General features: G+C 35.3%; 1 protein-coding gene across 6 annotated transcripts in view; it reads right to left on the reverse strand.

Moving 5' to 3' along the window:
* Positions 1-7,712: 7,712 nt before the first annotated feature.
* LOC113496871 (protein held out wings) overlaps positions 7,713-24,173 on the reverse strand; it is a 66,181-nt gene continuing 49,720 nt past the window's right edge. Inside the window, exons 3-8 of one of the 6 annotated variants that reach the window (XM_026876242.1) lie at positions 20,600-20,716; positions 19,202-19,342; positions 17,840-17,960; positions 16,240-16,587; positions 12,980-13,094; positions 7,713-10,726 (exon numbers count right to left, since the gene is read on the reverse strand). In XM_026876242.1, coding sequence (XP_026732043.1) covers positions 13,018-13,094; positions 16,240-16,587; positions 17,840-17,960; positions 19,202-19,342; positions 20,600-20,716 — 804 coding nt within the window. In that variant the 3' untranslated portion in view covers positions 7,713-10,726; positions 12,980-13,017. Of the gene's footprint in view, positions 10,727-11,657; positions 14,908-16,239; positions 16,588-17,839; positions 17,961-19,201; positions 19,343-20,599; positions 20,717-24,173 lie in introns of those variants that run through there. The other 5 variants (XM_026876244.1, XM_026876241.1, XM_026876245.1 and 2 more) reach the window with 5 other exon arrangements.

Here is a 24,173-nt window from a genome sequence, read left to right on the forward strand (position 1 = left end):
GGGTCTTTGAACTTATTTATAATCTTTATAAGCTGTAGTTAGCTGTTTTCGGGTATAAAAAATATTAATTTACCTCATTACATTATGTCCAAGTTTTATCTAATATTAAAATTTGGACATAAACCTCACTAATTAACAACTAATTTGAAGCTAGTGATTTTAATCTTAATTAATATCCAATTGCCTACTTTGCTCTGCCATGTCATTACACAATGATTAAAGTTTTACGGCATTTGTTTCCCAATAATATCTAGCGTCTCGTCATTTAAACTAGCAGTGACCTGCGGACTCACCCGCGTTCTTTCCATTTCTGTGAATTTGTTAGTAATTACATTATAACGAATTTAATGTATCTCGTATGTATTCTTTGTGAAGCGGAAAGTTGAGTTAGTATTCATTGTAATTATCTTAATAGTCAACAAAATCGGCCTAAACGTTTCAAAAATTAGCAAACGGACAATAGAAATAAAACTGAAACTATTTTTATGTATTGTTGGGTAAATAAGCTTAAAAACAAAGCTACAATTTTTATATTTACAAATAGACACCTTAATTTATTTCCTATTTTCGAGAAACAAGCATCAAATTAATTTATCACATCATAAACCTTATCTCATCTTACTACCAATTCAACACAGTCATATTAGCTTTTAGAAAACTTACCAACACGAGGTAATTAAATACAAATCTTAGCTAATTACTGCGTCGGTGTAATTAAACAGCCTGTGGGTTATTCGAACACGTTTTAACCCGAGAACGAAGGAAGAACGTGGACTATCCACTTCGTTAGTGATACGATAGCTAGAAAACCATAATTCAATACGATATAATTACTGTGCATGTAAAGTATGTGATTATGATGAGTATAATGACCGAGGAACTCACCACTATAACTCAAAGTTATATTACTAACACTGTTGAAGTGAGACAGCACTATAGGCGGTATAGAGCATTGTCTTTCTTACACAACTGTAGTACGGTAACGTTGAGAGTTAGTGGTAAGTTCACGGGTACGCGGTGTCCACTTATTGCACCTGATTAACGTCATCACGTATTAGATATTTTCCAAATTAGCTTCGTATTAAGGCTCGTTTACATGCTAATTGAATTTATTTTATTTAAGGTAATTTAATGGAAGCGCTGTCTGATAATAAAGAAGAAGCACGTAGGTAGACCACTAATTAAGCTCCGATTTCTCAAAAAAATGTAAGATACAGTAAAAAGAGGTATCGTTTTTCTACTGCTATTATTTCCAAGTTTTAAATATAAATATTAACGTAAACGAATCGATAAATATATGTTATAAAATACAATATTATTGCAGTTATCAAACTGTTTGTCCTTCATGTTTGATAGACGCGTATCCTTCAACGGAGCATTAAATATTATAAAACATGAAGCACACATTTCAAAAAGTAAAGCATTTGAGCGATGTCTTTAAAATTTCATCAGTCGTAATGATTTAGTATCAAGTCACACTAATTTCACTTAAATGTTCTTAATTACTTATCGCATGATTAGAATTTCGAAACTACTCGCATTCATGTTAATTTATAACGTGTGAACCAGGCTTAAGACGATAATGTGTTTGGCGTTGAATCTAATTTTCTCCATTAAGTTTTAATGGAACTTTTATTGCGAGGTAGACACCTCTCTCTGAACATCGGTTAGTATTTTAATGGATATTTAATACATAGGTTTTAGTTAATACATGGTGATTACCGTAGATTTATTTATTCTATTTTATTGAGACCCTGAAAGCTTACAAGGCAATTATAAATAAGATTACTTGTTAAAAGGTCGGTACGAATTAGCAGTCTATTAAATTGTAGAATAGAGCGTTGAAGCTTTTAGCTATCATGTGTAAACACCGTAATGAAAATCTTTTTTTATTAACCCTCTCAATGAATACCAAAGCCAAAGCCACTGAGCGCGATTTCAGTCCCCGCGTAGGACAAGCATTAGTGAGAACAACAAATGCTTGTCCTGAGTCTGGGTGTCTTTGTGCAATGTGCATGTCACTTGAAATTTTACGAAACTCCCCGCAACACGAGGAAAATTCTTGAATGCCGGAGTCGTTTCTTTAAAACCTAAAAAAATCTTCTGGAACTTACAGAGGCGGAACCGTAAAGCTTAAGCTAGTTTGAGTATCACATAATAATAATTACGTCAAGTCTAGTAATGTCTTGTATACTAAATGGGCGCTTATATCTGAAGGTATTAATTAGCTAACGGAAACAGCTTGCCTTGACGCCTGCTAGCGATTAATTAACTCATGTCAACGCTTATGTGATATTAATGAAATGAGTATTTGCACATGTGTTTGTGATGCACCGTGTTGTATAAAGTTTAAGAATTAATGCTTGTTTTGTCTGGAAATTAATAGGCATATACAAAGCGAATTTGAGTAGTTGTTAATGAATCCTTTGTAGTTCAATTTCGCGAAAAGAAATAAGTAGAGGAAAAACTAAAATATTGGTATTCGAAGTAGCATTCTGGTCTAAGGACGACAACGACGTTTGCGGACCTTAAAATACCTTATACAAAACGTGGAACAACTTAACAATGACAGAAATACTTCTAAAAACTCCAGGAGTAACAATGCTATTACAGTTTTTCATAAACATTTTCCAGTCCAACGTATTTTCAGTGGCCATTACAAAAGTATCTAGCCACTTTCATTCGCGTAAACATTGGCCAATTAACTGTAATTTCAGTTCCCTGAAAATTACGAGGTTGGTCTCGAGGGAAATTTTTCATTGAAACAGGAGCAAGCAAAAACTCGAAACGACATTAATCAAGGAAGAGGAAAAATGAATTGTTCGAAACGTTTTTGTAGCTAGATATTGTATGCTTGTTAAAAAAGGAGAAAATTTGTCACAATTATTCATGAATTTGAGTCAAATTCGTCCTTCACTGCCAATTAGGTGAGTTTAAATAGGATCCTTTTTTTATTTATGTTGTTTGTTCGTACAACAATTTTTCCGAACAAGAATATTTAGTAACACGATTTTCAGACAATTCTTTTTAAAGAACGAACTAAAATGTCGAACATTGTAATTGTTTCAGACCCTATTCGACGTCGTCAAATGTTTAAAATTGTCCCCAAACGTATTGTTGAAAATAAAAGCTTTGCTTTATACTGAGAAACTACAACAATCCGCTTGAAACTGCAGAGTACCAACTTAGGAACAAAGTGGGCAACATCAAAGTTTAAAATTTTCCTATTCGATTGAAGTATGTGTGGGGAAAGTGAATGGTGTCGCGCGGCAGTACCTAGCGGTGTTAGGGGAAGTAGTTTTATGACCGTGGCACCCTACCGCGTCTAAGTCCGGGTTGATTCCTTGGCCATATAGTACAAGGAAAGGTACACGAACGATTGTTACTTTGAGAGTCATGTTGAAGGTATTTTGTAGTTTCGACTGTCGCTATTAGCTCAAGCTCAAGTATCATTTGGATTTGCTATAAAAAAATTAAGTGACGATTTGATGACATAGTTTGTTTAGAGCACTAAGTACCTGTTAACAATATTGAAAAAAAAAATGTTTTCTAGTCATCACCATCGGCCTCTATCTATCTCTCTCTATAACTGACGATTACAATTTCAGCCGTATTTTTTTATTTTGCTTTTGAGCTGATGTCTAACAAGGCCTATATGGGTGTGGTTAACACGACACCTAACACAATAATTGTATTTCAGATATGCCTTTTTTGTTCAATAACAAACATATAGTAGGTATGTATACTTATGTATGCATTTTTAAGTACAAATAATTTAATCAAAGAAAATAATTTTAGTCTTTTCCACAACAGCCATAAAACCCGTAAGCTTCTAAACTTTATACGTATTCTATAAAGCTAAGAATGCACGAGCGTCTTGAGACGTCTCCCCAAGTCAGTTGCAATTTTACGAGCAGCCGCCCCAAGCAGGGTCCCCGTTGCACGCAGACTTCGATGGAAAGTAATGGAAACAAACAAAAATATTTCGTACATGGAAAATTGCTAGAGGCATCAGAAAGGAGAGATTCGCGGTTTTGAATATTTTATACTAATCTGGTAACTAGAGTTCAAGTAAAGCTTATTATCAAGCATATGACAGGCTGGTAAGAAACCAAGTAGGTAACTACTATTGATGATGGTAAAAACAGACAAGTTTTATAAATGCCTATGAAAATGTAGGGAATAATAAAATTTAATGTAACATGATATTAAAATCTTAATTGAAGTGTACTGTGTGTGGTTTAATAAAATAACATCCTACAAACGCTTGGACCTACTCTCCAGGTAATTGTAAATTACTGTATAATTGCTAAATGCCAGCGTAATAATAAGGTAAATAAGCATAGATGGGAAAGCATAATTAATGTTTGCAATGCCAGGGAAAGTTTGCGAGTTAATAATGTAGAGTTCTAAGGTTTGCGCACTTGTTGTAATAAGTACAACTTAGTTTAAAGAGATAGAACTGTAAACTGTATCAGAATATATGAACAATACATAGGCCAGATCAAAGTATGAATTTCTTCTGCCTTGGGATTTTTCCATCACAGTAAAGTGTCTTAAGGATATTATAAAAGCAGATGAACCGACACAAAGCCCTACTAATATTATAAATGCGAAAGTTACTCTGTCTGTCTGTCTGTTACGCTTTCACGTCTAAACTACTAATGACTTTTGGTACAGAGATAGAGTTGACCTTGAGAAAGAACATAGGATAGTTTTTATCCCGGACTTTTGAACAGTTCTCTTGGAAACGCGATTTAAGCCGCGTACGAAAAGCTAGTTATAATAAAATAACTTAAACCTTTAATTTTAAAAGTAAAAAAGCTCCAATCTAATTAAAAAATAAAAACATAATACGATCGATGTAAACGCAAGCAATTCCCAATTTATCGACGTGTAAGATCAATTTTATCGGCGTTGCATCTTGACGATGATTTATTATAGCAACTTAATAACGATAAAAATGTAACTATAGGCCCAATTATGCATCATTTATAAGAACTCATGCATATAAATCCATGTAATCACTGTGCATAGGTAATAACAGGGCGTTAAGCCGACTATGGACTATGCTGTGGTTACGATTCGTGTCACCTTTGTAGCGAGCTTAATTACTCCACGATATTGATAAACTGGATATCTTTTGCATCTTTTATTTGCGCTAAAGTTATACTAAGCCATACTAAGATTTCTGTGAAATATAATATCTAAAGATGGTTCTCATTTGTTTTGTGTACTTAGATTACAGAATATCGTGTGTGTACTCGTATTATGAATGGGTTTATTAATAGCGCCGAATAGTTAAATGCTAGTTCCTACAGTGTTAAAATTTTAATCTGTTTTGTCAATGTTTGATCAATAAATCTCAAGACTTTTAGAAATTTCCGTTACGTGATTTTTCAATCTAGGTAGTTTATTTAACAGCCGCTCAACCTCTTAAGTAGGTACATAGTACTGCCCAATCACTAAAGTACATAATATCGAATAAAGCCTGCTTTAACAATGTAGGCATAAGATGTTTAGTTTTTCACTCTAAATTCTCTAGTAAAATTTCAGTAGCATTTTCACGAAACCAGTTTTCAAACATTCGAACCATTAAAAAGATTTACGTGATCAAAAGTATCCAGTCGCTTCAGGGTAAGCGGGGCGTGCGTCAACAATGTTTGTACGTTGTAGCTATGCAAAAGCATGAAAGCGACAAATGCAGTAGGACAAACTGCAGGCCGTTTATTCCCAGTACCATGGGAACGGACGCGAGTGCGAATTTAAAATTCCATTTCCAGACACTAGGAAAAGTTCAAATTGCTTCCACTTAAACATAACCAACCGTGTGCAGGTATGGTCGTATTGAAAAGATAAATGACTTTTGTTGCAATTTTATCCGTTTAACAATTCTTATATTATTTTTTGCTAATAATTAAGCCTTGATTTGTACTTTAATAGAAAGGACCTAAGTAAAATATCGTAGTTTTTTTTTATCACAGGGGACATTATTCATGTTAACTAATAGCGTAAAGCCAGGAGTCGCAGGTTCTACTCCTGTCTTGTATGAAGGATTGCAACGCATTGCGATACACCGACATTCAAGCGTGGATGACGTAGCACGGCGGTTCAGGTTTAGTCAGTATGAGTCTGACACTACCCGTTCCCTCCCCCGAGGAAGAGAGTGTCCATAAGAATTTCCCTGCCTTACAAAAAAAAGTTCAAGTCCTGCCTGAGGCTTAACGTGTGTACGTTATTTCAAAACCCATAAAAGTTTGATTTGACTCAAAACTTATAGCACTATGCTTACGTTATACGAGTTATGTTTGAAAGTATTCTTCAGGGTTATGATCAGAATAGGTCTTAGAACAGATCAGTTAGGTAAACCTCTTTTCCTTTATCCCTGTAATAAACTTTGTGTCTAGTCTAGATGAAATATGACACACTTTTAAGTACCAGCTCATATACATGAGTCACCGGATAGCCGGACACGTGTAGGTGGACAATAATTTTATAATATTCAATAATATTGCATTGCCATACTTACGTCAAGCTTATCTCTGCTGTGTTCCATTTCATGTAGGCCGGAGTTTAATAGATGCGCTTTAGATATTAGAAGGTCTACCAACATGCCTTAAGGTAGTGAAAAAGGAAGTGTTACGCGGCGTAGAGAAGCATCTCGTGACGGTAGGACCAGATATACCTATACATCAAACCTTGGAGTTTGTCTTTTGATACTTACTTCTCGGTACAACTACCCAATGGTTACTAAAAAACTAAAATTACAAAATGTTCCAGGATGAGTTTCAGACTTAAAAACTAAAATACAGAGGGTGGGTGAAAATTATACCATGGACCCACGTGTAAAAAGCAAACTGGAAACTTTGAAACTGACAAAGTATTTCAATAATGTAAGGCGGTTGTTTATTGAATTTTAAAGCGAATATTTGGGTATATGATGCATTCAGTACTCCTTGTAACTACTGAATATCAGATTCGATGAACGTTAATTCATGCAGGATCCTTGAGATAGGCGTCCTTCTACCCACCTGTCAGGTACAAAACAGTATTAGAGAAACAAAATTGGCAGCCATTCTGACGTTGTCTGACCATTCGTAGTTTCTCATGCTACTATGCATTTTACTCTCATAACAGCTCCTCCTTAAGCTTTTATTAAGCTGGCCTCGATACTTACGTATATATTAAATGGACACTACTTAACCAGCGCCACCTATAGGAACACGTAGAAACCTTTTCAAGTGCGGTAGATTGATGAACTAGGGGTTGACGTCATGTTCTTTGACGTTACTAGGTGGCGCTACGTAGTGGCGTTATAAGGACTTTAATGCATATCCAAAAAAATGGATTGTGTTTTTGACATGCATGGAGTCAGAACTATGAGTAGGTAAAAGATACGGTCAGGTAACATTCCCATCAATAGACGCTAAAATGCACTTTAAGGTAATGGAGTAAAATTCATTTTTGATTGTAAGCCAATGTTGTAAGCTCAACTATCTTTATGATACCTACTAACATTGTTGTAGACCACTGAGCGAGGTGTTGGTTGGCCAAAATTGGCCGTTATTTAAATATTGACATAAAACATTTGTTATTAGTTAAAAGAAGGCCAATTAGAAGAAATTATTGACAATACCAACTCTTTAGCAAGACAACAAAGGTGGTAAAAACAGTAAGTAATAATTAATAAAAATAACAAAAAAACACAAGAGTTACGTTTTTTAAATATTTACTAATACCAAATCAATCTTAAACACACATCAAAACATACATAATATGCACAATCTCACTTAATTAATATTATTTATTTTCTATATATTGTTTTTGGAAAACAATTTTAGATTTTTTATTCTCCGCTATATTAATACTTTAATGAAAGATAATAAATATGTACAAGTTTATTTAAGGCACTTGATTTATATTGCCTTAACGATAAGTACAAATTAATATTAAAAAACAATGACATGTATTAAGCCCGTCTGCTCATGGCACTAAGCATGTTTCAAGAAACAAAATTGCTAATGTTATTGTTTATGAAACACAGTATATTACTAGTTATTTGCAGACATATAATTATTTGTACGTTAAACACATCTATTTCATCACATATATTCACCATTAACATGATGCGGATACCTCGAGCTGTTATGGCATTTGCATTTTGTGATTATATCTGTAAATGCTATATTTTGTAATAATATGATTTGTACGAACTATTATTTATGTATCTATATGAGATATGAATGAATATGGTCTAAACAGGCCTTTAAACAACAAATTAAATAAGAATTTCTACGAAAATGATTAACATTACTAATATTTTTTGACAAAGGAGAATAAAACAAATAACAAAAGAATGTTTAACATTGTTCTAAATATTGTCCAGCATATTTCTATAAACAAGCAATTTCAGACCTTACTGCGAGTGCGTAAAGATGAAAATAAAGTGAACGATTACATGAGATGATGTAATGTGAAAGGCAACCAGTTATTAGGTTGACAACGTCATAAAGGTTTATTTTCAATGCCCATAAGTTTTACATATTCATTGGGTATTAACATTTTACGGCTGTTTTCGATTGTTAACACGTTTTGCGAATGAGAAGTCTCAAATAAATCGCACTTATGTATGAATGGGAGACCAACAAAATTAAGTACTTATTTTATGAAATATTTCATGGACGGAGTGTTAACAACGGATGATATTAAACAGTGATGTGGTTTTACGAGGATACTTACAAACGTAGTTCAATAAAACTTTACTTAAAAAGATAATATAAAAAGAAACTAACAGATTCTGTTTCATACAATTTTGTAAATTTAATTTTTTGTATATTGTTTCCAAACTCTCGAAAAGCACCTAATTAATGCGAAACGATTAAAAAAAATTACCTACTAATTGCTTAAATCAACGTAATTTTAAAAGAAAATATTTATCTTTGCAGATAACGAGCGCGATAATATATTTCACCTACCGCATTAATCTCAATATCAGATCTCTATAAAATCTTGTAAAAATATTATCTCAACTAAAACAAGCCGAGATTACTAATAAAATATTATTTAGTATCATAACTTCTCTATTGCACTAATCGTGATAGTTATTGTTATATTATTGCTTTTAATTACATTATACAAGCTTCTCTCATAACACTTTTATGTAATGACGAATAATTGCCCTTGTTACATAAAAAACAATGTTTGTATAATCTTTGAGATTATTGCATTTTTTTTTAATGGACAAACTAACGAACAGATCTCTGATATATATGAGATAAAGAAACCTAGAGATTCCCGAGGAGATTGTAACGAAGGCACTTATAAAGTTATTTATTTTGCCACAACTATATTCTACTAGACACTAAAACATTTGGGTCTTACTATACTCTTCTACAATTAATATTTCAAAACTGACGACGATAAATGTATAAAAATTAACATTTAGAAAAGTTAACAATAATTTAATCTCTTCTAACTTAGCTATTAATTAGCATTACAACAATTTCTATAGAACCAAAACGGTAAGAACATTGTACATTTAATTAAGGCACATGAGATGTACAAATATCAATGTTATCTATAAATATTAAGCACTAAGAGTAGAATACAATGCTATAAATATATTTTTATTTTAAAAGACAATCCATACACCCATTGACCGATGTAAAGGTATTCAATTTCAATAGGAAGACATTCATGATTTCGAATTTGAACAGAAAAAAATGTAGTCAAAAATCACTATAAATTAAAAGTCTTTGGTTTTAAAGTAATGTAAAATGATTGCCGAAAGTTTGACGGGTCGATGAGTATATGAAGAAACAACCTATATTAGACTATAATCCAATGTCAGTCCAATTAATTTATGCGAAGCAATTTAATTTACTTTAGCATCGTGGGTACTTACTTGATACCTCTTGAATGATGCCATCCATCCTTTGACGCGCCACAGAGTATCCATGTAGCGCCGCGATCATTGAACGGATTTAAATTGCGTGCGCAGTCGTACTTTTTATAGTACATTGGGTTTATATAGATAATATAATTTTCATCTATCATCAAGTGAGATTTACTAAGATGAAAAATCATGACTGCATAACAGAGCTTAATTCATACAACGCTAAGAGGTTATACTTTGGTGCAATTTGATAAATACGTACCAAAAGCGGGCTGTTAGAAAACGCAATTTAATGTCTAAATACTATCTAGCTACTGCATGAATTAAGCTTTAGTTAGAGGTCAATTTTAAATCAAACCATCTTTTTTTAATAGACGGCGCTAAAAGTGCTAATTTTAAATAAAATACTCTAATAAATCAAATAAAGTTAAGAAAGAAAATCTTTAAATATAACATGTGTAGGTAGTGTAGGTACACGTTTAACGCCGTGATTGTCCGGGTAGCCTAACAACACTCGTGCTTCAACAACAACACGTTAAGCGACAACAGAAGTACAATAAGATACAATATAGTAAATATAGTCGATGGCGTGTGCCACTTCATAAAAAAATTATATAAAAAATGTTAATAAAGTTCATCATGTTATAAACATAACAGGCATATAAATGTTAATAGTTAGACTATTATAATACATAGTATAATGTTAAACGTGAAAGGCCCAACAGCTAATAGCTACATGGTGGTCGATGTTCCGATGAGTATGTTACGCGGCGACAGAGCCGGCGGGGCGCGGCGCACTCCTGTTAGTTCCTCGGCGCCGTTAGCACTCACCTAGCCGGGTTAACGAGAAGAGAGAAAAACAGAATGTTAGTATCGATCAAAATGTCATGGTCCGACTACACGAGTACCCCCAATCGCGAGTTGGCACGCGTTAACGCTTGTTGCCGAGCTGGCCGCAAGACGGACATACGCTAAGTAAGAATGACTGGCAACATGCAGCTAGTCGAACAAGCGATAAACCGTGGACTCGGATTGACTTGACTAGTGTACGGAATTTCTCATAAAAATAGAAATTTGAATAAAAAAAATGAGGGGGAGGCTATCAGGCATTCGCGCCGCGACACTTGTTCTGTTTTTGGCCCAGTTAATAAAACTATACGGGTACTTAATTAGTTTACGCAGTTAATGGTTGAAAAATGTTAAGTCAATTTAGTATGTAAATGATAAATCTACAAATATAGGATTAAATGCCCAATAGTTCCCAAACGAGCGGTGCTTGAAGCATTACGCGGTCACCGCGATGCGACAAACACTGCTCAGACAAACAAGCATAATAAATTTATCACTTATGTATAACCATAGCACCCAGATGCAAGTATGTAAGTTATTCAACACATCGTTGCAACATCTCAATAGTAGATACATGTACATGGCGGCATTCTCATAAAGTTGTTAATAAGTCTGTGATAACGAATCAATGTCATTACATATTTGCATGTTAGTGACTCATATAATATAAATACATAGTTACAGATAATCTGCAAGTTGTGACAATAGCAGTTATGATAGTGCACTTAATAATTATTATTATGTCAACAAACGGGAACTTGGCCTTGTGGAGTTGCATGTTAGTTGTGTGAGGCTACAATTGACCAAATGACTGCACGTCATCAACTTTATCGACATATACTTATAACTTGTAACACAAAAACATTAATCTTGACCGCGGACCTAGCGAGACTAGAAAAAAGAAAACGCTTCATTTAAATTTCAGACGATTTATTGCGTGTATATTTTCAGAAAATGCATTTATTTACAATCAACAACGGAAACAATACTTTACAAAACATTATCGCATATTATCATTTATTTTTATAAAATTACGAATAGCATTTCGACTTAAATCATTTCATATAAAAAGCGTGAAAATACGTAACCGACATAATGGATGTCGGCATCTTAAATCCACAAGGACACAAGTGCAAATTATCTTAATAATAAACCACTTTCAAATAAGAAAGTAAATATAATAATACCTAAGGCAAAAATAAAAACAACTAGCTTAAAAAATTTCATATAAAAATCTTATATTGACTAATAGAAAGTTGTGATGATTATGAAAAACATATCGAGTCAAAGGAGGGGCATTACGTTTAATACTGGATTGATGGCACAAATTCTGAGAATGCTCTTTCCTTTGACTAATACTGGGCGAGACTCAGGAAAGAAGGATCTCACAACCGGACTGTAGCACCTCCGTGGATTCTATTTGGCAATATGAACACTACGATCTACGCAACATGAACCAAGCTTCGCGATAAGAAAAGTGTAACATCAATCCTTCTTCCCTCTAATATATAATTTATACCTGAAAATATTACGACTGTCCGAAGACATGTTGTGATTTCAATTGTTGCAACAACAGCATTGAAAACAACGACAGACAAATAATTTGGTAACGCTGATGTTCAACTTTGAATAGATAGAGCGTCTCTATAATGCCTCGCATCACAACATGTAACAGATCTAAATATCTAAAAGAAATATAAAAATCACAGTTTTCAAATTATGCAGTGTCACCTAAGATCCGGTACGAAGAGCGATATTACATCTTATCCTCATACAAACTATTCAAGAACGTAACTAATAAGTACACAATATAATAAATAAAAAATAGTGACACAGAGAGACAGTAAAGCAAAGGTACCCACGCATTCTCAAGACGAATATGGTTGCTCGGAAACACAAAACTAAGAGGGATATTACATGAGTAATTCATACTTGCAAGTCATTGAGATGCATTAAAAAAGAGATTCTATAGCAAGGTTGTCCAACCCAAGTTCCGCGACAATTTTGAATTTTTAGCCAAGGGTACTGAGGCCTATATAGTTTTGTTCTACCGTTATGGAAATAAAGACTCATTGGTGCAAAATTTGTGCCCAATTATGAAACCGGGCAAAAATTTTATATCACAACCATATATATAACGGTTGGACAGCCTCATTGTATAGTATGCGCGTTGTATAGTTTGTGCGACACCGACAACACAAGCAAACGTATTCATCGTCGCTGCATGGTTCTCACCTCGTGAACAATATGGCGGCGTGAGAGCGAGTGCGGCCCTAAGGCGCCGGTAAGGCCGTGCGCTGGTAGGGGTGCTCCCTCACCTGCGCGAGCCGGCCCGCGCGCCGCACCACACCTAGCGGCACAACACACTACACTCGCAGCCCACACAGCCCTACGCTCCTCGATACATACAGCTATTAGTGCTATTACACAAGTCCACACGGAATTTGGAATACAAATAGATTTAAAGCTGACAGATTATATAGAGCTAGTGATGGGAGCTTTACATCTAAATGCTGCAAAGGAGTTCTCAATCTCGATTCATAAAATAGAAATAGAAAATGTTTCGTTTGGGAACGAAACGATCGCAAGTACCTAGTTATCACTGCCAAATACTCGTCACTGTCATCCGGTAATACTAAGACATATTTCTTTTTATATTAAATGTTCATTTGGCAGTAACACTAACTTCTATTATTATGCTTAGGCCTATAGATTATTCTATTATCTATTTTATTGCTTTGGAAAATATAACAAAATAAAAAAAAACTTTAAACGAGCGGGTTTACGAACGCCCGGTCAAGGTACAGGTAATGGCTGGCTTCGATAATTTCAGTTTTAAATAAAATTGACTACAGTGTTAACTGCGATATAATAAACCTAAACAATAAAATACGGGTGTATAATATTCTCATAAAGCTCACTCTTTTCTAACCTAACTAGAAATCTTTTAAAGATAATAATAATACTTAGCCTATGGTATGTTTATAAATATAATAATATGGCTAATAAATTAATAAGTTACGAGAGTGTTGTTGTAACAATAGCAGGTTGCACAATGCGGGTACATCGTGATATTGTTACACGCCAAACGTATAAACATTTCAACCGCCTAGAATGTTCTACGTTTTGTTCGTAATGTGAGTGTGTATCGCGTTATTAATTTTGTCAGTTTTGTTAAAAAAATGTAAATGTGTTGTTTTCGTAAATCAATTTGTATTTGGTCCCTTTTGCTTGTAATTACTGAATTATCTATGCAACTCATTGCGTCATTCAGATAAAACTATTGTTAATACGAAATTTTCGTTTGTTATTCACAAGTATTCAACAGGAAATTAAAAAATAAAGATGAAATATAATACCACATGCATACGGTGGAATTTTAGAATACATGATAATACTTCATAGTAAGATTTAACTTATTCCAAAAATTATCGAAGTTTGAATCGACATTAACGTATGTTAATTATTATATTAGTTGTGTTACAAGCAAGGGTTATCACAAGAACTATAAATGACGGACTCTATCATATCTATCTCCATTCGAGTGAAGGATAATATCAGTAACAAGACAGGTAAATAAATATATATAAAACTCTATGTCTTTGTATAGTAAACATCGGTAACTTATATAGAGTTCCATTGGCAGTTAAGATTCAACTAAAATAATATCTAATTTAAAACAATTATTCAACTGCCATCAACCCTAACACGAGACAACTGCTATAAAAGAAATATATTCTCAATAAATAGCTATTTGATCATTATATTAATTTGAATAAATAGTAAATTATTCTGTTATATAATAAATAATATAAATCTTTGACTGTCAAGTAAAAACAAAAATTATAATTTGTATGTAACTGTACAAAACAGCTGTAGAAGAAAACAATGTTGTAAATAATAAAATTCAAGACGATAACATCGTAGGTACAAAATAATGAGTCGCTAAGCTAAACGTACTTAACATAATATCTTAAAGTATAATTGATCATGGCGTTTTATTATGACTGTAAGAGGACGTCCTGTGAGGCGTTTAGAAGGAGGATTATGATATCAAGGACGGTAATAATGATGCGTTGTGCGATACGGCGCTTGCAGTCTGCCGTATCTTATTGTGGGCTGATGCGGCCAATGTCAAAAGCCAGCTAGCAGATATCTCGACGCTGCAAACCCCATTAAAATAATTTATATCACACACAGTTCAACATAAGCTCGACACCATACGTTAGAATAGTGTACATTAGTGAGTTAGTGCTGTGTAAACACGAGCCTGATTTCTGTTAAGCTGATTTTTATAGATAGCTATTTGTGATGTGGCAGCTACCACCAACGTTAACGAGTTTCTGTGTCTCATTTACTTTTTGTTTGGAGTTATTTAGTCTAATAACGCGCAGCAGGATAATCCCTCCAAAAATGGCTCCAGATGTAATCGGTCAAATCGCGTGCTATGGGAAAGAAACAAACCGTTACAATCTCGTCCGTACTTTAATTTCGTGATAAAATTAAGTACCATCACAAAGCCCCGCAATATTATTGTGTCAATAAAGTATATGCGAAATATTAGACGTGACGAAAAATGGCTATAAAATGTACCAGATTGAAATTCCTTTGGCACCTGTATGTCGTTGAATTTTGAAAAAGTTTCCAATTTTAGTTTGCTTTTTGCGTTTTATTGACCATTAGAGAAGGCAATTTTGTTGAGATTATTCTGCTATACAGTGTTCTCTGGCTGCTCGAGATAAGCTTGTTCTAGAAGCTTTGAGAAACAATTTTATGCGACATACGGCCGTTTGTAGGTCACAGCAAAAAAATTGATACATGATGTACCTAAATGTAGTGAGGAACTAGGATAGTGTGACGGTATCGCGTATGGCAAGGATTGGGAAGGCCAAAAAAGGCCATGATATATTTGGACTGGACTATGACCCTATAATACGCCTATGACCTGAATGACTGCACTGGCTTCTATAGCCAGTTTTCCAAAAGCATTTTACCGTTACTGTCGTACTCGACTTGTGTGTGCCCGTGGGCAGTTTGACATGCGGTTATTTTGTTCGTGGTTTTACATCATCAAATTGTGATATATTAAATTTAATTTTATTAACACTAATTTGATCTAACATTCGTTTACCTAATATTATGACTTGATTACATTTTGAGTCTAGTGGACGATTACTGGAAGAAAACCCGGTACCGTGTGTATGTAGCGTTAGTAATTATATAACGATGTTTGATAACTTTTTAATCATTATTATTTTTGATTATTCCTAGTTGGCAGTTATTAAACAGTTTCCTACGTTACATAAAGTAAATTCAAGATATATTCGACATATTTTCAGCAATATCATGGGGGAAAAGACATAATTAAGTATGGATTATGATAGTCGTTTCTTAAACAAAGATCTTATTTTCTTATAAGCAAGGGGGATGGGAGTAAATTATCAAAGTACGTTATCAAACATCGCGATAAGAGAATCAACGGGCGAACAACCCACCCGTATGGTCAGCAGCGGCGTACTCGGTGGTGAGCAGGGGGTTGGCGGCCGCGGTGAGCGCGGCGTAGTTAGCGTAGTCGTAGGGCGAGGCGTAGATGAGCTGGTGCGCGGGCTCGCCGGGGGACAGCAGGCCGGCGGCCGCCTGCGCGCCCGAGCCGTTCAGCAGGCCGGCCTGCGCGCCCGCCGACATGCGCGGCGACAGGATCAGCGGCGCGCCCAGCGGCGCCTGCGAGCGCAGCGCCACGCCGCCGCCCACGCCGCCCACGCCACCGCCCGGCGCCAGCAGCCGCTGGGTCTCAGCTGCCGCCGCTGCCACGCGCCGCCACTCCTCGTCCGCTGTCGAATCCACTTTATTACAACTCTATTAATGTTAGTACGACTGTAGTTGTAGTATAAGGAGGATTGTTATGTACACAAGTTTAGATTAAAATTCCTGAAATAAAATGCAAAATTTCTTGGATATAAGAAAATCTATGCATGTATCCTTAAATCATAATAGGACTCTTGAACCATGTTTTAACCTGGGTATAGACAGACCTTAATAATGCGGTTCTCCTCTACCTCTTTTCCATCGAACTACTCTGCTCCTGACAAATCCGTGTCCTGACAAGTCAGTCATTCGCAGGTAACGAAAATAATGTCGAAACTCAATTTGATCAATCGAAGATCACAGTTTTGGTTTTGTGTATGATGCACCATAAATACAAAATAGGTTTTTAATCTTCACAAGGAAAGACTTTATTTCACTCTATGAAAAGTTACCTGAGTAATATTCAAATGGAAATTTAACTAAGAATTCTGTAACACAGTAAAGAGTATAAAAATAATTTGACTCAGAATAATAATTAAGTAAAACCGTAAATATTTTTTAATTTATACTTCACAGAAATATAAATAGTAATCAAGACAAAAACTCATTTAGCTATCCGTAACTAATACGACTTTAGCTCGAACGGTTTCCAATAGCCCTTAATTAACGATAAGAGATCTTGGCTCGGTGAAATCACCCATGTTAATAGTTAACAACCGTAACATGCCACAAATCAATTAAGTTAGTCATCTTAGCAGTCGCCTTGATGACTCACATCCGCAAACAAAAGACACAGTTTATGCCATTTCAACAATAGGAAACGTAATAAAAACAGAGCAGAGTATGTACAGTTGACGGAAAACAATACAATGTAAAATAATCCCACGAGTATCATGTAATTCCCATGCAAATTACAGCCCAGATTTATTTTTGCGCCCATCGAAATCTGGTAACATGCCCTTACTATCTCACATTTCTTTGGAAAAGTAGTTAGAGACATGAACACAATAGCATTTGGAAACCTTCGAAGGTCTCCTGGACCTTTATTGGTTAGCACCCATGAAAACCTCACGCAAAACCCTTAAAACCAATCAGTGAAGACTATCTCTAACAATGGTTCACCGCTATGTCAGCGCGCACTAGGCATAGGCCCCCCCATTCAACTGCGCAACTTTCTCAAGGTTACCAGTTCATAAATTGCATCTGCGGTGACCAAATGTCGGATAGATAGTCTAGTGTTAGTATTACTTAGTGGGTAGGGTTAGTGACAAAACATGAATGCGACCATACTTATGAGGCACTGACCGTTGACGGGTACCACCGCCTTGGTGCTTGAGTCGCGGTATGTGCCATTTATGATCGCCAACTCCATCAGCTGACGCTTCTTCAGTTCATCTTCACCATCAGCTTGCTGTAGAATAAAATGATCCTATGATGAGTACACTACCGCGAATGTAGACCATTGTATGGCCTTTTAATGAAGTCAATTACGGAGCTCTCGCAGTGAAATAGGGTCAGTGTCGGTTAAGACTATATTTGTCTAGCTAACGTGCGTGTGTGAAAAGTCGTTAATCAATTCTGACTTTGATGGCAATTTTGTAGCCAAGAATAATTAATTGGCAACAATATTTAAAAAGACGTGGAAAATAAATAAATATTTGGAATGTAAATTTCTAGTTCTAAAATATAATTTGTTTTAGTTGTATGTGATTATGCAAAGTCTAAATGTGGGTTATTTGATATTAATCCGCGTAGATGGGATCTACACTTATGATTTACAGGAGAAAACTTGTTTGGAGATGACCAAGGAGAAACTGGAGCTCGAACAAAACAAAACTATTACTGTATCTAGGTAGAAGGTAACCAGTGTTCGTTAATTAACAGTAATGAGTCGGGCCACGGCACGGCAGCTCGCTGCGGTTCAACACAATTGCAGGTGACGTCATAACGCCTTAAATGCACGGCAATGAACGTAACACTGGACGAGATCCATAAAAAGATAGGAAAAACAATGTTATATTTTTACTCCAGTACAATTTCAATTATATATTTAGTAATTTGGAAAATAATTCACATATACCAGAAGAAACACGATTGGTAAATGTATATACTGATAATTCAAGTGTGTGCCAAAATTTCTATTTAGTACTTCCGTCCGTCAGTATGTTAGGGATTTATTATGGACAATTGGACAGATAACAATCACAGCAGCTCGAACGATTCCAGCAACGTTGCGTGGCAACTAACTATTAAATTATTCATTCCTTACTATGATGGAATTTTTAACGTCACGGGTTGTCCAAAAGAAAGATCGGAGATAATTTTGATTACACTAGATCATGAACTTGTACGAAGGTATTTCAAGAATCTTTGTCTTTCTATTTCAGTTTGGAGTGTTTATTTTAATAATTTGTAGTATGATTCTAAAACTACAAAATACATTAAGATTTATGCGTGGTTAACTGAAGAAATGGGTGTATGGGGAATACAAATGGGTGTTCTCAAAATTTGAAAATTATTATACCTAATTTAACCATAGATCGCAGAATACCTGGTTCTATAGTGCAAATTGGGATATAACATCAGTTGGAAAATGTGTTAATAGATGATAATATTAGAACTAGAAAACATAGAACTTAAAAACAAACTTACGGGAATAAGCAGACGCTTGACCTCGTCGACGGCCCTGGCCAGCTTTATCTTCGCCCTGTTCTCAGTGTCTTCAACTGTGAGTAGGACGTGCAGGTCGTCCGCCAAATGTTCCCAATTTGGCTTTCCTCTGTTTGCATCCTCCTGTAATTCGTAATACATTTTCGATATACTATTTGCTTTTGTAGCTTTTTGAATAACGACTGTTAATTTGAAAACTGAGATTCCAAAATGTAATTCTAGAAAATTCTGAGCTAAACTCCATCCTAACAAGGGTCCAACAATAACAGTTTAAGACCATATACGATTTCAACACTTATGAGTTATTTCAGCCCACACAAAACACAGCATCATTGCAATATAACATTTTACAATTACTATTGATAGCTGAAGCATGGTTGTGAATATAAATAGCCACGAATATTCTCAAGGACGTAACTGAACATTTAATGGCTTGAGCACTTCAACTAAACCCATACATATTCAAACGGAAGATCCATATACGTACGCTTCGAATTATTTAGGTATTACCATTCGTCGAACAAATACAACTGAAGCCATTAGAGCAAACAAGAAACTTCGTAATGCTCGTGTTTTAAATGTAGAACTACTTTCAAAGGATAGGAAGTTTAAATGAGACGTTAATGAATAAAGAAAACATATTGCAAGTCTTTTGTAGTTGACAATTGTTGTCTAATTGATGTGTGCAAGAGAGATTTATGAGTGCCAACTACACATCGAAAGCATGACAACCTGTAAAATGCAAAGAAAAATATACTAGTTAAAATTTATTCGAGAGATTTAGTGCAACATTAAAATTTTAAGACAAATCTATTTTGACACGTCGGCGTCGCGTCGGTACGAATCCGATGCATGGCGCGTGTCACCTGTTAAACTTTTGGGACGTTGTCCATTTGTTGCACTACTTTGCTACATGCCAACAAATAAAGTAGATATGAGTACTTAGTGTATATGACGCAATAGTACTGAGGCACTCGACCGCAAAGATGGCCACTCACATACACATGCATGTACCAAAGGTACTGAAACATACGCCGTTCCTTTAATGGTAAACGAATTTCTTGGAACACATGTCATAGAACAGGTCATAGCTAACGACGATAAGGTTTATGTCAGTGTAAATTGCATACAGTTATTTCCAAGTTTCCTGTTACGTGGTCAACCCAGCCTCAGGGTCCTATACAATAATATTCAAGCAAACCACTAACTTACAATAAGTATTGAGAAATAAGCAACCTGATTCATTTCCGATTGTTAGCTGCACAGAAAATAATGATGAAAAAGGTATTATTACACGGATAGTACAAAAAATACAGTTAAATGTTACATTAGTCATTATTAGGATTTATATTCAGAAGTATTTATCAGAATTGTGTTTACCTTTTTCTTATCCCTCATGGATCCTTTTCCTCTGACCATGATTTTGCATCCTGTTTCCTGTTCCAGCTGTTTTGCTGTCATGCCTCTGGGCCCGAGAATCCTTCCAACGAAGTTGAACTGGAAATAATAGAAAGTACATAATTAAAAAAAATGTTACAGAAAATTTTGACATTCTAGCCTAAACCCAGTAAAAGCTATTAAAATAATAATTCAATATGCAGTAATCGATCTTAATGAGATTAAAGGTTTTAAATCTTCAAACAGTCCTCGTTATATGTTTCAAAATTAGCCCGAATACGTTTTCCGTCGGCGAAAATAGACCGGCTCTGTGAATGGTCGACGTTAAGGAAATATTTCCATTCCAATTACGCACTCTTGACAATTAGTAACAATATTGCAACGTTAAAGAAATACTTAAATAGTTTGCAATATTTTCGAAGAGCTTGGTAATGTTGCATTAACTTATCCTTAGTAATTACTGCCTGGTAATTAAAACCTTCATTCCAGAAATCCTGAGCTGTAATTCAGTTAAAACTTCATTCATAATTTGTTAGATAATATGAATAAATTTTAAGTGCAAGATTATGAAACGATGCCGCGCAGCACGCAAAGACCTAATTCAAGTGTGTGACTACATCTAATGCCATTAGCTGCTGGATTAATTACTCGCTTCGTTACACATAAACCATATTTCCTGTGTATATACGCACTCCGTACATACGTTTAACCTCAATACGTAAGCTTCAAAGCATCGGTCAGCTCAATGTATATGAACTGTGAACCAGTATCATTCTGCCGTCCACAAGCAAAGCTGAGAAATGGACCAGTTGGCTAGCCGCCAACCACCCGTGGTTCACGCTAACGCTTTTTTCTAAAGGGATATTTCAGGGAGGCGAACGACGTCGGTTCAAAACGCGACGATAAATAAGCGTAGTAAATAAAAATCGAGGTTAGAATTCGTCACATGTCTCATGCTAAATTGTTTTGCGTGACAGCGTGCAAATTGCTCAAATATGTTATTAAAAGTGACTGAAAAGTGGCGTCGGCAGTAAACTAATATACGTCCGCGAGCATTGTCTTTGAAGTCATAAATCAGTGCGAATATCGCTCATTTTCTTTGCTATGACAATAGATTAATTAGATATACCTTGTGGCGTATTTCAATGAGAAATATGAGATGCGGAAATAGGCACCTCGAGCGAGTTAGGACAGCATTCGTTAGCCGTCGCGGTCTACCGACTGCGACGCCGACAGACGACAAATTGTAAATCACTCGGAGAACAGACGGACCGAAGTTTCGCATGTCGATACATCTTTATCTTACAAATAAATCTTTTTAAGCCAACCAACTATAAGAAGCTAGGCTAGACCTATTCTGTCTGGTTATTCCGAAGTGAGTGCTACAATATTTAGATTATCTTCTTCAAAGAAAATGAGTGATTTCATCGCGTAGCTTTTAAAAAATGTAAATAAAACAAATCAAAAATGTTTCTTCGTAGACGGCTAATTTGATGCGATGGAAAATATCATTTTACCACAACATTTGAAAGCTTATTTTCTTTGATGTCCACACGTAGGATGCGGGGAGATTTCCTTCTCTACAGTTTATCGTTTATCTGGTCGCGGTTTGCAAGCATCATAAAACCCTAGCCGTAATCTCGTAGTGATCATAAGTCTAAAGCGGAGGGCAGTCCCGATGCTATTTAGCGGTTGGCCGCAAACGGCTTGCTAGAGAACACTTCCTTAATTCCTATGCATGTCTTCCATTTTGTTACATTCGAAATGTATTTATTTTAAAATGATTTCTTGAAAAAAAAAATATTTATAAATTAGTTAATTATTTTGACAGATGAAATAGCTACATGTTTGCATGATAGATTTTTCATTACAACGACTTAGCCCCTAGGTGTATTACCCTTAACGACACTACGGAAAGTTGAACCTTATCGAACAGTTTTCTATCTCAGTCAATAGAAAGTAAGGTATCGTAACGTGCAAATATTTAAATGTCAAGGAACGTCACAATTTCGCCATGTGACGGGAAACAAAGTACGATCGCGGCTCTGTCGCCGGACGTCGTCGTCGGCAACGTCGAAATAGCGTCGCGATAGTTGGCGACGCGCCCGTGTTTACTTTATTGCATTTTTTCACTGTTAGTAATATTTTTATGAGAGGAGTAATTATTTTATATTTCAGATTACAGAAATACCTGTGCCTGAACGTGCCCGGATTCGTGGTCGACGGTTTATCACTTTCATTATTTTAGATCTAGGCTATGCAAACGTTACCGTTGCTAAACAGTACTTTGCCGCCGTTTACAAAACATCGCTTAACTTTATTCGTTGCAAGTAACATAAAAAATAGTACTAGCAAACAAAAGTATGGGAATTGTAGATACCGGAGCCACCGCCGCCGGCGCATCTAATCGATAAACATTAACCAATTGCATTCCAGCCTACGGCGCATACGCACACCGCCCTTTACACACACATACACAAAGTACCAACAGAAGAGTTAATTCAAACGCTACAAGTTATCTGTTTAAGTATTGACTTATCGGAATTAATGCAAATAAAGCTATTCGTTTGTGCAACAATAAATCAGTAAATGCTACTTGTATTACTGCATTATACAGCATTAAAGGAGATAATAATAAAGATATCGGTAAGTATGGAACTTTAATTGTATTTAATCTGTGTTTTTATGTAATCTGACAGATCAAGACGATTTACGACTCCCATAATATCATTAGAGTAACTATTTACATGACGCTAATTGTTTGAACAGGTACCAGATATGTGGTAGTATATTGTGTAAAACAATATTTTTTACCTCAAGGAAACGTATTGACATGATATAAGTATCACATAATAATATTGGATATATTAAAAGGAAAAAAACTCTACTGGTTACATTAGTGCGGACAGTGCAGTCATCTATGCCAATTTAATTCAAAACCAGTAGTAGAGCAACTTACGCACCGTATCACTGTTAGTGCACTAATTTTATTTAAATGACACTAACTGAAACACAATACTGTTTATATTGGGTAGAAATGTGCGAGTTTCCCATTCGTAATTGGCAGTGGTTTTGAACCCTAATGATAGCGTTCCGATAGTACCGCAAAACCACGTGCACGGTGCAGTTGCCACGGACTCGAATAGGACAAGGTCTCACTGATAGCGGAATGAATTAATATTTAATTTCCATCTACACTAAAATAGGAGATGAGAACGCATTATTTTCAGAAACTTGTGGATTTATTTTAATGTATTTTTTTTATGATGAAGGGTATTTTAATAAAGAAAGAGATTAAGACTAACAGGTGCTATAGGTTGTATCGGTAAAAAGCAGGTGAAAATGAGGGATCATAAAAATAAAATACAAGATTTTTTCCTAAATGAAGTTATAGAAAGTTCTTAATTAAGTATGTACAAAATAAACATACTTATGTGCTGCTGGAATTGATATTATTACGCCAAATATAAAAAAGCTATTTAGTACCTACCAAACTGTGTGTGTTTCTACCACCCCAGAACATTTGAATAGAAAATGTATTAGAACTGTACCGACG

Source organism: Trichoplusia ni, chromosome 8 (genome assembly GCF_003590095.1).
Source record: "Trichoplusia ni isolate ovarian cell line Hi5 chromosome 8, tn1, whole genome shotgun sequence".
Taxonomy (NCBI): Eukaryota; Metazoa; Arthropoda; class Insecta; order Lepidoptera; family Noctuidae; genus Trichoplusia; species Trichoplusia ni.